Consider the following 16,588-nt stretch of genomic DNA (forward strand, 5'->3'; position numbering starts at 1 on the left):
CATTCCTGTCAGTTACAAAGTGGCTTAAGGACAACAAAGTCAACGTTCTTGGAATTGCCATCACAAAGTGCTGATTACTCCATGAATCAGCCCACCCCTCCACCACCCTGTGTTTCTCAGCGCTCGAGGTGAGGAACATCCTGCGAAAGACCAAAGCGAGGAAGGCTGCAGGTCCAGATGTCATCAGCTCCAGGCTTCTGAGGTGTGGCTCAGATTAACTGGGTGGCATCATGGGACACATCTTCAACATCAGTCTGAAGCAGAGGAGAGTACCACAACTGTGGAAGACCTTTGTGGTACAGGCGCCTAAAACCACCTACCCCAAAGACCTCAACAGCTACAGGCCGGTCCACTAACTTCACACATGATGAACATCCTCAAGAAGCTGATCCTCAACCATCTTCGCCCCCTGGTGTGGTGTTCACCGCAGCCATTGCAGTTTGCCAACCAGCCTGGCATCGGTGTGTATCATCTACCTGCTACACCGAGCTCTGGCCCAACTGGAGAATCCTGGGAGCACCATGATGATCATGTTGTTAGATTTCACCAGTTCTCTCAACATCATCCAATCACAACTTCTGAAGGACAAACTGAAGGGATCAGGAGCGGCCCTTCACCTGTCCTAGCGGATGCTGGATTAACAGTATCAGTCTCTGTACAGACAGTGGATAAAGATCTTCATAGACTAGTGCCCAGAAGAACCATGTCAGGTTAAATGCAGGGAAACAAAGGAGCTGGTGGTGGACCTTTGCAGATGCAGACTGAACTGATGTTGAGATAGTGGACTCTTTTACATACCTGGGTGTACACCTTAACAATAAGATGGAGTACTGTACTGATACCGTACACTCTTTACACAAAGGGTCAGAGTAGACTTTACATGCTCTGATTTAATGATTGTGCAATACCTGCTCTATTTTTTTTTTATTTTAGCCTTTCTGATAAGTTCCTTCTCTGTTGCTTTAGAACTAACTTCAGATTAGCTTGTTTTACTGATCTAGTGTGTCACTCTGTCTATGTGCTTTTGCCACCGTCACGGCCAAATTTCCCCATGTGGGAATAATAAAGGCAATTCTTATCTCCATCGCATTGAAATATTGTCGCTGAACAAGGTACGCGTGAGCAAAATGTCCTACAAACCTGACTCAGTTATATTAGATTAGGAATGGGCCAAAGTTCAAAGCAAACTATTGTGAGATGTGGAAGAATACCCAAAAGATTCTAAACAAGTCATCCAGTTTAGGAGCCAGTTCAACCAAATACTTAGGGAATACATGAGAACGACTAAATCTGAAGTAAGTTAAAAACAAATGTATCATTATTCTGAAATTTAGCAAATAGACCAAACACAGGAATTGTATAGTCTAATTTAATGTCAGACAGTAAGGAAAAAAAGGTTATGCATTTTTACAGGGTATATGTAAATATCTGGTTTCAAACACAAATCTAACAAACTGCTAAATAAAGGCTTTGAAACAACATCTGGCAGTCAAACTCTTTGACCATGACTGTACAGACAGACATATCCAGGTAAGCTGCCCTTTACTAAGTATTTTCCAATAAAAAATGCACAAGTTACAGTAAAAACACTGTTCAAGCAATTCATATTGCTTTTTTCCCCCAGATGTCCTTAACCTCTCCACCTCAAACAGACAGGTCCTACATGGCTGTCTTGCCTGGATTTTTGGGATCAAAAGTCATGATCTCCATGTGGATAAGACCTGGAAAAGGGAAAGCAAAGCTGAATTAAGCAGAGGACTCTCATAAGCCCAAATACGTCTATCAGGAATATTTTTTCATCATCTTTAATATACAGGAGGACATCTCTTGGAATTCGGATTGGCTCAGGAAGTCACCTCTGAGCTCACAGCACCTCAGTCTTTAGGTCTGCCATACTTACTCTTCCATTCTGCCACGTCGAGCTCAAGGCTCTCGAAGGAGTCGTCGTAAGGTTCTGAGTCGGGTTCTGAGTCTGGGTCGTGGTATTCAGTCAGAAATGGATGGGCCAGTCCCTGCTTGGCTGTGAGCCTCTTCTCTGGATCCAGCAGCAACATTCCCTCCAGAAGGCTCACAGCTGGAGGCATCAACACAAAAACCACCCCTTATTCTATTTACCATCAATGCTTTCAGACTTAAAATGTTCTTGAACCAGCTATACCGATCCAAGAGTTTTTATTAGCAACGCACACAAACAACACACACAAACAATCGCACCTTTCTCATTCATTGTTGGAAACATTTCTTTAAAATTCTTCTTCTTTTGTGAAGGGAGACCTTGCACATATGACTGGGCCTGGAAAAGAAATGATAGGAGTTACATGATGCTTGGAAAATGCCTTAAGTAACAAACAGAGGAATGTACTGCCACAGATGGTAGGAAAAGCCTTAAAGTACAAGTGACTTGTATTACAGTAGCATAATATCCATAACCCACGCATGCACAGGGAGAACATGCAAGCTTCTTGCAGATAGACCCCCGGCTAGGCTTCGAACCGTTTTGCTGCAAAAAAAACATTGTTTAGCAAAATTGCCACGGTTAAATTAGAAAAATCCAATTTTTAGTTTGAGTACATTTATTTTCATGTGAAACAGCGGGTTTTTTTTTTTTTTGATTTTTTTTTGTTGTTTTTTTTAGAAAAATCACCAGCCACAAAATTTTTGGTACCCATATGGATCAGTCAAGAGTAAATGTAACTTAGTTGTTATTCTGTTACACTTTTAAGTTGTTCTCCTTCTTGCTGGTGCACATTTTCCAACACCACTTCTTCCTTTGTCTCAATCGCCTGTTAATATTGTTTGATACAGAACTCTGTGAACAACCAACTTCTTCAGTCTTTTGTGGCTTCTCCTCCTTCTGAAGGGTGTTGATGACTGTCTTCTGGACTGCCAGCAGTTTTCCCCATGACTGTGTCGCCTACTGACCCAGAGTCAGAGAGCATTTAGAGGCTCAAGAAACCTTTGCAGGTGTTTTAAATGAACCTGCTGCTTAGGGTGTGACACCAGGAGTTTCATTATCTGCAACCAATAATCATCAAAATTCCAAGAAACAAAGGCTTGGAATATATTATGTATGTGTAATAATTCTATACAATATATGAGTTTCACTTTCTGAGATGACTGGCAAACTTTTACGGAACATTCCAATTATTTGAGCTGTACCTATATAGGGTAACAAAAAGTATTGTATAAAGAAAATAATGAGGACCTCTTTTCTTCACTGAATAAATGTACAAATTGAAATGGAAAAGTTCAACTTTTATTTTATTAAAGTTCTTCAATGTGAGAGTCACAATGCCGAGTGCAACAACAGATTCATATATAGTTCAAGGCTTTTTACATACCTTGACCAGGGTTGCAGACACATTTATCTCCATCTATAGTATTATGCACTAGCCAATATGCTTATTTGTGGAGAATAAAACACGTAATAAAAAGACAACTCACATCTTTACTCTGCATCTTCTTCACCATGGAGGAGTCTGGGGTTCCTGTCAGGTGGAGGATCTTATTCAGCTGATTGATACCTGGGCGCTTTGGTTAAGGGAATCCAGGCCAATATGTTTGGTGTAAAACTTTGCTGCTCATTCAAATGTAATTAATACATTAAACAGATTAAATAAACTTAAATGAGCACTTCTAGTCTCACACGCAGGTTCATATTTCTTTAAAAGCGTTAACTAGCAAATTTAAAAAGTTCTCTGTGACGTTATAATGGTATTAATTAAGCTACGTTAACAGTTTTTCGGTTTCATTTAAAACTCATTCCCACCAACTCCAGAATTTTCTACCCCTGAAATTGAGCTTAAAGACGTTTCTATTGAACAAACGGGGATACTGTCGTGTCCTTGGAAAAGCACCGTGCCGGTAAGCATTTCAGCCAGGATGCAGGCGGCCGCCCAGATATCCACTGCAGAGACGGAGGACTTTAGTGACAAAAATCCAATTTACAAGGTTACGTACGTACTGGAATACTTTGATAGCATGTTCCATTTTAAAGAAACAGATATTAAAGATGGGTGATATTGTCATTACCCGTCTGACTGTAGTGCATCCAGTTGAAAATGACCTCAGGTGCTCTGTACCAGCGTGTGACAACGTAACCTGTCATTTCACTCTCCGTTTGCCTCGCCAGACCAAAATCCAGAATCTGAGAATAATACCACTTGATTTCAGACACAGATGGCTTTTTTTTCTTTACTATTTAATATCAGGATCACTGTATTTATGACAAGCATAAAGAATGAGTTTGATTTCTAATGCCCACATAATAGCGCATATGTGATCTGTAATCGTATCCCTAAATTTTCCCATTTTGTTACCTTACAGCTACAAACCGGTCAATATTCAACCTAGATTTTCAGCGAAAGACCAATACAAAACCTGTGCATAGCTGTAAAGTAAAAGTATGGAAATTTTTAACTGCCTGACCTAATAAATGCTGGTGGTTCCTAGAGTCTCTAAAAGTAGAATGGGAGGCAGATCCTTTAGCTATCAGGCTCCTCTCCTGTGGAACCAACTCCCAGTTTTGGTCCGTGAGACAGACACCCTGTCTACTTTTAAGACTAATCTTAAAAAAAAAACTTTCCTTTTTGACAAAGCTTATAGTTAGTGACCTAAGCCCATGAGTTGCTTAAGTTACCCTGAGCCATCACTGTAATTATGCTGGTTGGGGTTGAGCTGCTGGAGGACATCAGGGTCTATTTTTCTCACTCTGCTGAGTTCTACTGTTCTGCAATTTGCAATTATTTGTTGTTATTTCAACTTTTAACTTTTTGTTCCCTGTGATTTTTTTTCTTCATAGTAGGTACACCTGGTCTGGCGTTCTGTTAGCTGTGACATCATCCAGGGGAGTCAGATCATCTGCTATTACCATATATTTTTTTGAGATTATGAGATTACAGAGACTGGACTGCAAAGTCGGTTACCATGTAAACATCCCTCTGCCTCTTAGATTAAATATGGTAAAATATAGTTTTGGTTTTAAGAGTCATTTTGTTACTACAGAAGTCTACAATGGAAACACCACATAATTCAGAAAAATAACCTGGGGTGGCCGCAGCAGTAAAATTATTGAACAACATAACAAATAACATTCAGAAAATAAGATGTTCAAAGCATGGAATATTGTTTCATAACCTAACCCTGCTTAAAACATCTTCCCAGCTTTGTCCCACACCTGTCCGCTGTGTTCTTTGATCATCTTGATGCTGTTTGTTCACTAACATTCTCTAAGAAATCTCTGAGGCCAGAATAGGAGCAGCTGGATTTATACTGAGATTAGAGCACACAGGTAGGCTCTGTTTACTGATCGGTGGGCTTCTAAATGCAATCGGTTACACTGGCTTTTATTTAGTAGTATCAGAGTAAATGGGCTATATTCTTTCCCTTTAAGCCCATAATTATTAACTACTTTGTTTTGGTCTATCACATCGAATTCCAATTAAATATGTTAACGTTTGTGGCTGCAGTATGAGAAAATATGAAAAAATTACTTTCACAAAGTGCTGCACATTTCAACAACTTACCTTTAATTCACAGTTCTCATTCACAGCAAGATTGCCTGGCTTCAAATCCTGAAAACACACATGCAACACCTTGGCATCACAGATGTTTGCCTCTTTGCTGGCAGTAAGATGAAAAAACTGTTACTAAAAATCAACCCGAGTGAGACACTGAAGCTGATCTACCAACCCGATGGATGATCCCAGCAGAGTGGATGTACTGCAAGACAGGAACAACATAGATTTAAGCAAATTAGAGGGACGGCACGTGCAGGTTATGTTTTCCTGCCATCGGCACAAACTCAACAGCAATGCCGGAGAGACGGATCGAAAGGAGGAAACATCCTAAGATATCTGTAGCCAATTCAAAGACTTGGAAGACATCCACTTCGCTTTGGGCTGATTTTCCAGTTAGAAACGTGCTTCCAGTTTGGTTTCCACAAAGCACTGTGGGTTACATATTAACTAACAGTGCCTGTGGAGGATAAATAAGGGTAGAGCAGTCAAACACCCATGACACACTCAATGTGCAAATGGCACGAGGAACAGATTATCTGACAAGCTTCCTTTAAATGTATAATACAATCACTGAAGTTCATCGATTCTAATGAGTTAAAAGAAACGTTGAGCAGTTGAAGAATTTGTTTCCAAAGACAGAAAACATTTCCTTTTTTTCTAAGGCTATACAGCTGAAAACAGGTATTTACATAAAGGTTTATAACAGGACATTTGTCCTCTGATCTGAAGTAAGACATTGAGAAACACTTTCTCTGCTTTTGGGCAGTGGCTGTATATCTTGGTGTTTGTATTGGCAGCACAGAGTTTCAGTGTTGAGCGTTAGTTGAGCATATAGAGGGCCTTTAAAGAAATTTAATGGTCTTCTGTGCATGGCCAAACTACAAAGAGGCAAAATGTAAAAATAAAAAAACTACCCCCCTCACAGAAAGCTTCTGACTTTTTCCACTTTTAATACTCCAGATAATCAAGCTAATTTCAATAAAAGACCATATAAACCTGAATGAATAAAAAATTCCCTTTTTTAAACAATCCTTCCATTTATTAAGGGGGACAAGCTACCCAAATCAACCTAGCCCTGTATAAAAAAAGAAAACCTTTAACACCCTTAAATCATGTTTTAACTGTGATGAACCACCTTTTTTGGAACACTGAATTCAATCTCCCTAGCCAAACTCTGGCTTTATTACCATCAGACCTGAATCAATAAATCACTTATAAATAAAACCTATCTGACAACATGAAGTAGGCTAAAATGTCTCAGAAAGCAACACATCATGCACCAATCCACAGACACTCAAGAACAGTGAGAAATAAAATCCAGACTGAAATTTACCACTCTTGAATTGGTTAAAAGGGGATTTCTAAGGCTTTAGGAACCCAGAGAACCCAAATAAAAGCTATTATGGACAAAGAGAGTAAAAAGTAGAATCCAGTAATGGAATTACGCCAAGGGCATCAATAACTAATCCTGGAGGTCACAAAATAACCTAGAACTACATCTAAAGCACTGCAGGCCTAACTTTGTTCAGTTAAGGTTAGCATTCATGATTCAGCAATAACGAAAGACTGGGCAAGTAGTACCTTACGAAATGTCTCTTTACTGAATGTAATGACTAAATCAAATGTGAGGAATTCTCTTATTGTTATTAGTTGGTTTAAAAATACTGATGCTTTTGTAATTACAGAGTCTAACATATAAGAAACCTCACCTATCTGATCGTCTCCCTGTTAGACTTTATCAGCGGTCTCAAACTCCAGTCCTCGAAGGGTGGATGTCCTGCAACGTTTAGATGAGTCTCTTCTTCAACACACCCGACTCCAATATGAGCTCATTATCATCTGCAGAGCTTGACTGCATGCTAGTGAGGTAGCTTAGCCATTTGTCCAGGTGCATAGGGCAAAGGATACATGTAAAGGTTGCAGGACACCTGCCCTCAAGGATTTGGTTTTGATTCACTTTAAATCTGACTGCTTAGCCGTAGGAGCGGCCCACATCACAGTGTATCGTGAAGGATTGTAAACTTCCAAACCAGAGATTTGTGACATCACCTGTATATGGCTCATTCTGTGCATTGCAGTTCAGTGGTCTTGCAGAGTTGTATGGTCTCAGACACATTACTTATATTTTCTTCTATTTCCTATGTTTAGCTTGGGTCTATGGTGGCTACAAGCCATGTAGGAGGCGCAGCGGAAGAAGGTGTGCTCCGTAGTTGGGACCAAGTTTCACTCTTTGGCCTATATGCCAAACTCTAGTATGAGGAGAAAAATAGTCACAAAACCAATTTCTCTGAACGCATCATCATCACTGAAACATGGTTATGATGCTGTTCTTCAACAGGGAAGCTGATGAAAAGACATGGGAAACTGTTAAAAATGTTTCTTTGTCCTAAAGGAGTTGTTCTATGGATTTCATTAAGGCTTATTACAGTAAAGGGCTATTTAGAGTGAAAAAGGAATAAAACTTGCTTACTTTTTTCTACACGGTTATGCTGATTGAATTTTTTTCCCAAGCATCAGTCATTTTTCTGATGCCAACTTCTGCAAAATCGTACCTTAGATCAGATTTTGACAAATCACAATCAAAATGACCAGCAGACTAAGATTTTTACATGTTGTCTAAAATTGTTACATCTTCTTCAGGCCCCTTTCAGAGACATTTATTAAAACCTGGTGTTTTTGATGTCATTTAAGGAGAAATGTAGAGAAACCAGACATTCAGCAGTGTAAAAAACAAAGTGTAATACCAGTTTCTTTCACGCTTTAAATTTTGTCTCTGGTTTGTTTGCAATATTTTTCTTTTTTTGCTACACATCGTTGTAGTCTGGGAAGGCAGTAAGAGTTTTGTTTGTTTTTTCTCGTGTCTGTGCATGTTCCACCTTGTGCTTCCTTTTGTCACTGACTCGGTTCAGACTTGTTCAAGCTGAGAAGTACTGACATTGCCAACCTGGTGAGATCGCTGTTGAGATTTCTACTGAAACGCACAAGTGTGATAAACAAACTATGACGTCGTGATTTTCTGTGAAATATTTTGTCTACAGTGGTATGAATAAGTGTTCACCCCCTTCCTGATTTCTTATTGTTTTTTGCATGTTTGTTGCACTTAAGTGTTTCAGAACATCAAGCAAATATAAATATTAGTCAAAGACAAAAGGAAACAAAATGCACTTCTAAAATTAAGGTTTTTATTAAAGGGAGAAAAACAATATAGGGGAGACCGGGGCTAGTTGTCACACTTTTTACACTCATACATAAATATTGGAATCAAAACACCATATATAAAAAAACATATGCACCAGATGAAAGACCAAAGTCTCAGGTATATATTTTGTATTCGGATATTTTTCATATCTTATTTCTGCGCAGAGTTATAAGCGATCTAATGGAGATTGTCACCATGTGACAACTTGCCAATCCAAAGGGTAAGTTGTCACACTATATGGGGTAAGATGTCAGACGGGGTTTTGCAACCAATTAGATAAGGGCAAAATTAATTTTGTTGTTATTTTTTAATGTTAAGTGAATAAATGACAATAACTCCCTTTTACTACTTATGAAATTATATGGAACATGCATTACGAAACTGACACTTAAACTTTGAATACAAACAAAAGAACAAAAGAAAATCTCACGAGTCAGACTCCTCATCTGAGTTGCAGTTTTGGCATAGCTTATGTAGATTGAATTGCCAGGAGCACATGCATCATATGAAATAACATGAAATAAAATGAAATATTATGAAACATTGATTGATAGCTGTCTGACCCTGAATTTCCGCTGGTGTGAATGTTTTACAATGTCACGCCAAAGTGCGGTAATTGACATTAAAGTCCTTCGCTGTACTCCTGTTTGACTTGTGACCCAGGGTCACCTGCCTGACTGCCCTCAGCATCCCGTCAGGTGCTGCACGGCCATGCTCTGTTTTTCTTTTATAACTCCTGACCGTCTTCTTTCTCACTTTGTCCACTCTTTTAAATTGCTCTTTTTTCTGTAAAAAAATAATGCAAAACATTTTTTGGGATGTGTTGATTTAAATTATTTTTGAAAATTATTATTTTGGGGTCTGCTCACAATTGCTCTCGACTGCTCCTAAGCATCTCTTGTCACGCTCCAACCCTGCATGCACCAGCCTTCATCCCTCGCCGCCTTCCTCCGCCGTAAGTCAGCTGTTTCCCCCCGTGTCAGCCCACCTGCCTGTGATTCTCCCCCTGTGCGCTCCAAGAACTCTCTCTGCCGTGCTGGTGGCTCGACTGCTGCCCCAGCGCTCCATAAACACCCTCACCTGCTCTAAAGGCTTCCTGTCTCTGCAGCGAAGCACCTGCAGCTCTCCAGCTCTCTCCAGTCCTCCAGCTCCTGCACTCAACATCCACCTGCATCCACAAGCCGTCTCTCTTCAATAAAACTCACAAACGAAGCTCCGTGTGTGGTGTGTGTGTGTTCGGTTCATCTCGACAAGCCATGACAGCCACAAGATTCAGTTTAAAGATGAGCAAAGCTTAAGATTTGCGGTTGTATTTGCAGTTCTAAATAGTTTTGACTCTGGGGAGCCTAATTTGAACGAAACCACACTATCCAGTTTTTTATCTGTTACAAAAAAAAATCTTTCAAAAGGGGTGAGAACTCTTTTTGCAAGACACTAAACAAATACGCTTGTTTGGCATGGGTGTGGTCATCAAACAAAGGTAGCTATTTAGGGTCTCATATATTAAACAGTGAAATATAAGAATCCAAATCACTCACTTTAAGGCCTCTTAGAAGTTGATAAAACAGATATGTGATGATGCGATCGGATAATCTCTTCTTCTTCATAATGCGCCCCAGATCTTGAGCAACAAAGGGCATCACCATATAACTAAAGACAGACAAACATCAAGGGAGGAAAGAAGCACAAGGATAAACTAAATAAAACAAAATATCCAGGACTGAACATAAAATTTAGGTTATATCAAGCAACATATGAAATCTTAATAGTAGGCCAGGAGATGGAAATGTCAAAATGCACAAATCAACTCAAATAAAAGAGAGGCAGCTGAAACAGAAGCAACCATGCACAAACTCAACAAGCTGTGGACTAGCAGGACCTCTCTACTCACAAAGTTTGGAATTTCTCCAGAGCGGAGTCAGGTGTAAAGACATCAAGGAGGGAGATTACCTGTAAAGAAAAATATATGAATCAATGAATAAGCTCATGCCTTAGGTAGTTGGCATTCTATACATTTAAATTTAAACATGGTAAGGTAATCACTTCTATTAGAAAGTGTATGGGGTGAATCAAAAGCCGGTTATCAATAGTTTAAACTGGCACTGGGGGCACGGCAGAGAACACCCTTTGGTACTCGCTAAAAAATAGTTACGTTCCATATAAAATGGATTGGCCAAATGGTGAGGAGAAAAAAAAATTGTTTTTCTCAAGGAAGTCCATCTTGGGAATGAGGATGAGAGACGGATCCACCTGGACCCCCTCCTCGACGGGTTCTGGTACAATGACTGGAGACGGGTCCCCCTGGACCCCTTCCTCAACAAACTGGTTAACAAGAAAAGGCTCTGGGACGTCCTCCCCGACGTGAACAGGCTCTGAGGCCTCCTCCATGATGTGAACGCCATCCTGCAGCGGGATGAGGAGCAGTCAGCCCGGAACCCCCAAAAGTCGCCACCAGAACCTCTTCCGGTGAGTCCTGTACGTCCATCGTGATGGCAAGTCCAGAGCGCAACTCATGTGTCGGCAGCAGGTTCATTTTATGGCTAGAACGTATTGTAATGACTGGATTAGTGAACCTGGTTTTCAAACCAGACACGACATTTATTAAAAGAGAGTAAATGGCAGAGAGTACAGGATTTAACCGAAACAGGCTGACTAGGTGATGATGACTGAACTGTCAGAGGCAGGTAGACATAGGTAGAGTCACAGGTGAATATATACTTGAAGCTGATTACTCAGCAGCAGGTATAGCTGATTATGGTGAGTGAGTACTGACTGGAAGGTGGCGGAGAGGATCATGGAGCATGAAATGGGGAAGAAAAGTCTATCAGCCCCAAAAAACAAAAACAACAGTCCCAAATCATGACACATGGGGTTCAATGATTATAGGCCTCTAGCCCTTCCATCTATGGTCATGAATTCCTGTGAGGGACAGATGTTGAAGTATCTGAAGGTGCTCACAGGTCTCCAGCTGGACCCCCTGTAGTTTTCATGCCGGGCTAATAGGTCGTCAGATGATGCAGTTAACAGGGGACACTTTATCTTGCAACACATCAACCATCCAGGAACCTTTGCTAGGACTTTTGCTTTGGACTTCAGCTCTGCCATCAACACCATCAACCCAGACATCCTCCATCAGAAGCGCCCCCCTCCCCTCCCCCCCCCCCTTCCCAGAGGTGTGTTCACTCCATTTTACAAACATTTTACAGTATTTTCGCACTGGGCAGTCATTAAAAAGTATAGAGATATAATACATAAATTTAGCGGAATCATTTCATTTTCTGGTTTTAGTTAAAGTGCAGAGGGGTAAGCAGTGAATAATGAATGTAATTGTGGATGTATGGTTAGAGCAATATTCGGCAGCATGAGTTGTCCGGGGCTCATGAAATAGCCCAGGAGCTCACACAAAAGCGTGGTGAGGATTTGTTTGGGAGTATGGTGAGAGCTGTATCAGGCACTGCGCTGGCTGGGACAGAGGCTGTATGTAGAGCAGCATACCATATTACCAAGATGAACAGACCTTTTACTGATCATCACATTGAACATCAAGAAAAAAATAGTTTCAACATGGGCCCGAAGTACATTTCCACAAAGATTGTGGTGCCACATTGCAAAAAGAAATGCAGACAGAAATTGGGAACGGCATAGTGTCTTCTTCAAGCAAGCTATCCGTCTTCATTGACGAGGCTACATCAGCCAGTTACAAATCTGCTATGATTGTCAGTAGGCCTGTCACCATAAGCATGAAATCAATTAATCACACGATAAATTTTAATCAAACGATTAAATTTAAAAAAGCTTGATAATTTGCGTATGCATGCTTGCCTCTCCCGCTGTTTCCCTCTCCTCTCTCCGACACTGGATAACAAAAGGTTTCAGTACGGCGCATCGGTGTCAACTCGCCCCTTCCCGTCTCGTTTCCTCGGTGTAGGAGGAGTTAAATCTTGTGTCAGGTAGGCACATGCTCAAAGTTTAGCGAGAGAGCATCGTGAGGGAGAGCCAGAAAATTGCTAGTTTGAAAAGAACATTGAATTGGTGTCAACGGCTTGATCTATCTGAGCCGTTATGTCGAGAGGATATATTTGTGTTATTATGCCATTATCATATTAGTTGAAAAAATGTCTCAATATTGTGGTTTATCGCGATCATTTTTAGAAAAAGTTCCTTGGCACCTTTTTCTATCTGAAAACGTCAGGTACAAAAAGCAGCAGCTGTCTCACACCTGGTTCAGTAATCCCCCTCCTCGGTATTTCTACTCCTTGGCTTGAGTCTCTACTTGTGACACTACATGTGAGAATGTTGTTGCTGATGGTTGCTAGCCGCTGAGGCAAAGTGTGTTTCCACGAGGGCAAGAATAACACTTTGAGCTTGTCGAGACAGACCTGACAGATTAGAAGGTTTTGTTTTGCTTATCTGCAGAATCGCTTTTCTTTGAAAAGGGAGGAAAGAATCTGAACAGGTTTAGAGAAGTCAGTGGGTAACCTTGACTTTGAAAGCAGTAACTTCACCAGAGGTCCTGCACAGTAGTACCAGTAGAGATCTCTGCTACAAGTAGTAGTAGAGATTTAGAGAGGAACCGCTGGGCAAGGATTTGCCTCTTTATCAGATCAGTTTTTTTTTATGGTTTAACTTTTTTGTCACACTTTGATATACGAGGCCATCAAACAAATGTTATAACCTCAAAGATAACCTGAGTAAATACAAAAAGCAGCTTTCAAAAGATGATTTCATTTATGAAGAGAACAAAACCATCCAAATAATTTAGCTAAAAAACAAAACAAAGAATAAAAACAAATTGCCCCCTAAGCGAAGCCTGCAGGGTTTAAGGTGTTGGGCCATGTAGTGACCTCCAAAATGAGTCGGCGCTGTGCGTCTGGTAAGATTTTGGTAGGTCGGTCAGTCCTGAGAAGGTTCACATTGTTGGTAATGGCTCTCACTGTGGTTTGCTGGAGTCTCATAGCGTCAGAAGCGGCTTTGTAAGCCTTTCCAGACTGATTGATGTAAATGACTTTGCTTCTCGTTTGTTCATGAACTTATTTCAATCTTTAATCCCACCTCGTGCTGTCAGACAGATTCTCTTTAACTGCTTCATTAACTCTACAGATCAGGCAGTAACCAGACATGGATGTGGGTTGTGAAAGTGAACCAAAGAAAGAGGCCTATAATTATTAAAGGTATACTATGCAACCGGGTTGATTTTCCAGCGAGGCTCCCCCCAGATGGCGAAAGTAAAAGTGCACTGTCATAATATAAATATACGTTGCATACATATAGGCCTTCGCTTTATTCATTCTCTGCGCTGCACATATTTATATATATTTATTCACCTTACTTTTATATTTTGTGTGTTTCTTGTGTTTTTATGTGTGAAGTGTGAATGTTTATTATTACTACTGCACAAAAATTGCCCATATTGGGACAAATAAAAGTTACTACTACTACTACTAAAGATGCTCAGCTGTTCTGATTTCTCCATCAAGCCAGGCGCGGTTGTTTTGAGCTTAGCAGACAGGCAAACGCAACGAAAAGTGGAAAAAAGGGCAGTACAAACAATGACTAACACAGTGAAAGTATGAACATCAAGCTTTCCGCAGTGCTATCTTGGCGAGGCGACCAATATCTGATTTTTATCAAACTCACGCTACCGCCACGCCAACATTCAAAAAAATAAAAAAATAAAAAAATAAAAAAATAATAATAATATTAAAAAAACTCGATATGCTTGCATGTTTATTTGAGGTTAACACGCGGTTCGTTGTTGCTTTCACGCGTGCATATAGTGAATGGCAGGGCAAAAACACATGGAGTTCTGGCCGTAAAGCAAGAACGACTCTCGCGGTCTTGCACGAGACTTCTGAGCCTGTGGGTGCAGGCCGAGTGCGGTATTTCCCCCACAGACCACCAGGGCGGCCGAGAAAACCTTAGTTCGACCTGAAATGACTCATTTAATCATCCAAAACGGTATGGAACACATTAATTAACTGAAAAATGTTGCATAGTATGCCTTTAAATCATGATTTAACAAGGGTGGCAATTACATTTTCACATATATAGGTCTAGGCTGCTTTGAATGCCATTATTCCCTAACAGATGAAATGATCAAAACTTAAAAACATTAATGCATGACAAGGTAATCTTTAAGGGTTGGAGAAACAGCGCTGCACTGATTTTCTGTAACGTTCCTCACGTTGTCATGCTGAATGTGGCGGAGCAGCCTGAGCTCCCTGTAGGCCCGCTTCGCGTGGATGAGGGACTGGAAAGGCCGATACAGCTTCTTGATGGCCACCTGCTCTTTGGTCTTCTGGTCCATGGCGGAGCTAAACAAGACGAAACAGACGGCCTTATTGACAGGTTACACAGTGGCTCACATGACTCGCACTGATACGGTAACAGAAAGCTGCGACCTAAGGTTGGTTTAAATGTCCAAAACTCCCTGACGAGCAATGAGACCTACAAGCCTGCTGACGGACACAAATGAATCTGATCTCTCTGATTTGATTAATCTCTATAGGAACTAAACCAAAACACTACAACGGGTCGGGGGCATCACATTTTCCAGTGGCTTCAGCTGCAAACTCATCACAAGTATCTGCTCTTTAAATGAGCGATCAGCAGAAATAACTGTCTTGGACAGCTTGCGTTGCTGCCTGTTTGGATTGTTTGTGGTGGAGATTCTTGTCATTTCGCAGGACCTGCATTGACTTGCTGATTTGCTTCAGGCAGACAGCAAGTGTGTCTGTTCACGGAACGTTTGATCCGGGCCTCTTGGGCTGCCTGAGACGCAGGGCACTGGAATGCACATCTAAGGCCTAAAAACACACAGCCTATAGAAAACAAGGCAGGACATCAGTTTATACCCAAGCCCAGTCAAACATTTGAAATAGTACAGCTTGGTTACTTTAAAGAACACAGAACAGCACTGATGTAAAAAAAAAAAAAAAAAAATCTAGAATAACGCCTCACGCTGCTTAACGAGGATTGTTGCAACTAAAAGAATAGCCTGAAGATTAGAAAAGTTGTAGTACAGTTTTGAATGAATCCAAATGAGGTCAGCCATTAAAAGGTAACTCACTTGTTGAGTTTAGGTCAGGATTAAAATATACATCTGGAATTTTATGAGAGACAGATAATAGGATTCTAATGTTCTAAAAGCCATCCTGTGACCATCCTGCTTCCCCTTTCACCTCCAACTCCTGCGCACCCACCGCACCCTGAACTCACCACACTGTCCCGTAGGCTCCGGAGCCGACCGCCCGCAGCGCTGTGTATCTATCCGGGACGTCCCAGATGGTCTTCTGGACCTCCATCCTGTGGAAGCCCGGTCTGACCGGAGAATCCCTGACCGGAGACTGCATGGCGCCGCCTGCTTTCAGGTCGCTGTGTGCGCTCTGCTCTGCTCTGAGCGACGCGGCGCGTCTACCTGCCAGGTGGGGTCTGCAGCGGGAAGGCAAGAGCTGCGCAGGGAGCCGCCCCCCACCCCCCGCCTTCACCGAGACACGGCCCCCCTTCTAACGAGGGCAGCTGCTGAACATCCAAGACACGGTAGAAACAAAAACGCTGCTAGGGTAATTCATGTCTCAGGATCCAGGAAATCATTCGATCATTCCCTTTCAAACTGCTTTGGACTTTGCTCCTTTTTTTTTAAACCAGAAATGACGAGATGATTACCGCTACTGAAATCCTGGTTTTGAGCTGCACAAGAATGTGTGCGCGCGTGTGCATGTGTGCGCGTGTGCGTGTGTGTGTTTTAAGTTTAAAAAACTCAAGCTCTGGTCTTTCATCAAATATTTAGTATAGGATGCCGTTGCTGCCACGTTTTGAAACAAATCAAAATTGTTTGAGGCCTTTTTTGCAAAAGGTTTTCTTTACAATT

General features: G+C 41.2%; 1 protein-coding gene across 1 annotated transcript; it reads right to left on the reverse strand.

Annotated features, from left to right (window-relative positions):
* Positions 1–1,353: 1,353 nt before the first annotated feature.
* zgc:171775 (STKc_p38 domain-containing protein) lies at positions 1,354–16,165 on the reverse strand. The gene is made up of 12 exons (XM_012874137.3): positions 15,937–16,165; positions 14,903–15,032; positions 10,610–10,668; positions 10,257–10,368; positions 5,692–5,721; positions 5,526–5,573; positions 4,033–4,147; positions 3,836–3,907; positions 3,445–3,524; positions 2,215–2,293; positions 1,901–2,074; positions 1,354–1,721 (listed from the first exon to the last, which is right to left on the reverse strand). Exons 1-12 carry the CDS (start codon positions 16,068–16,070, stop codon positions 1,660–1,662), a joined length of 1,095 nt encoding a protein of 364 aa, XP_012729591.2. The 5' UTR covers positions 16,071–16,165; the 3' UTR covers positions 1,354–1,659.
* Positions 16,166–16,588: the final 423 nt, after the last annotated feature.

The sequence above is a fragment of the Fundulus heteroclitus genome, chromosome 1 (assembly GCF_011125445.2).
Source record: "Fundulus heteroclitus isolate FHET01 chromosome 1, MU-UCD_Fhet_4.1, whole genome shotgun sequence".
Lineage (NCBI taxonomy): Eukaryota > Metazoa > Chordata > Actinopteri > Cyprinodontiformes > Fundulidae > Fundulus > Fundulus heteroclitus.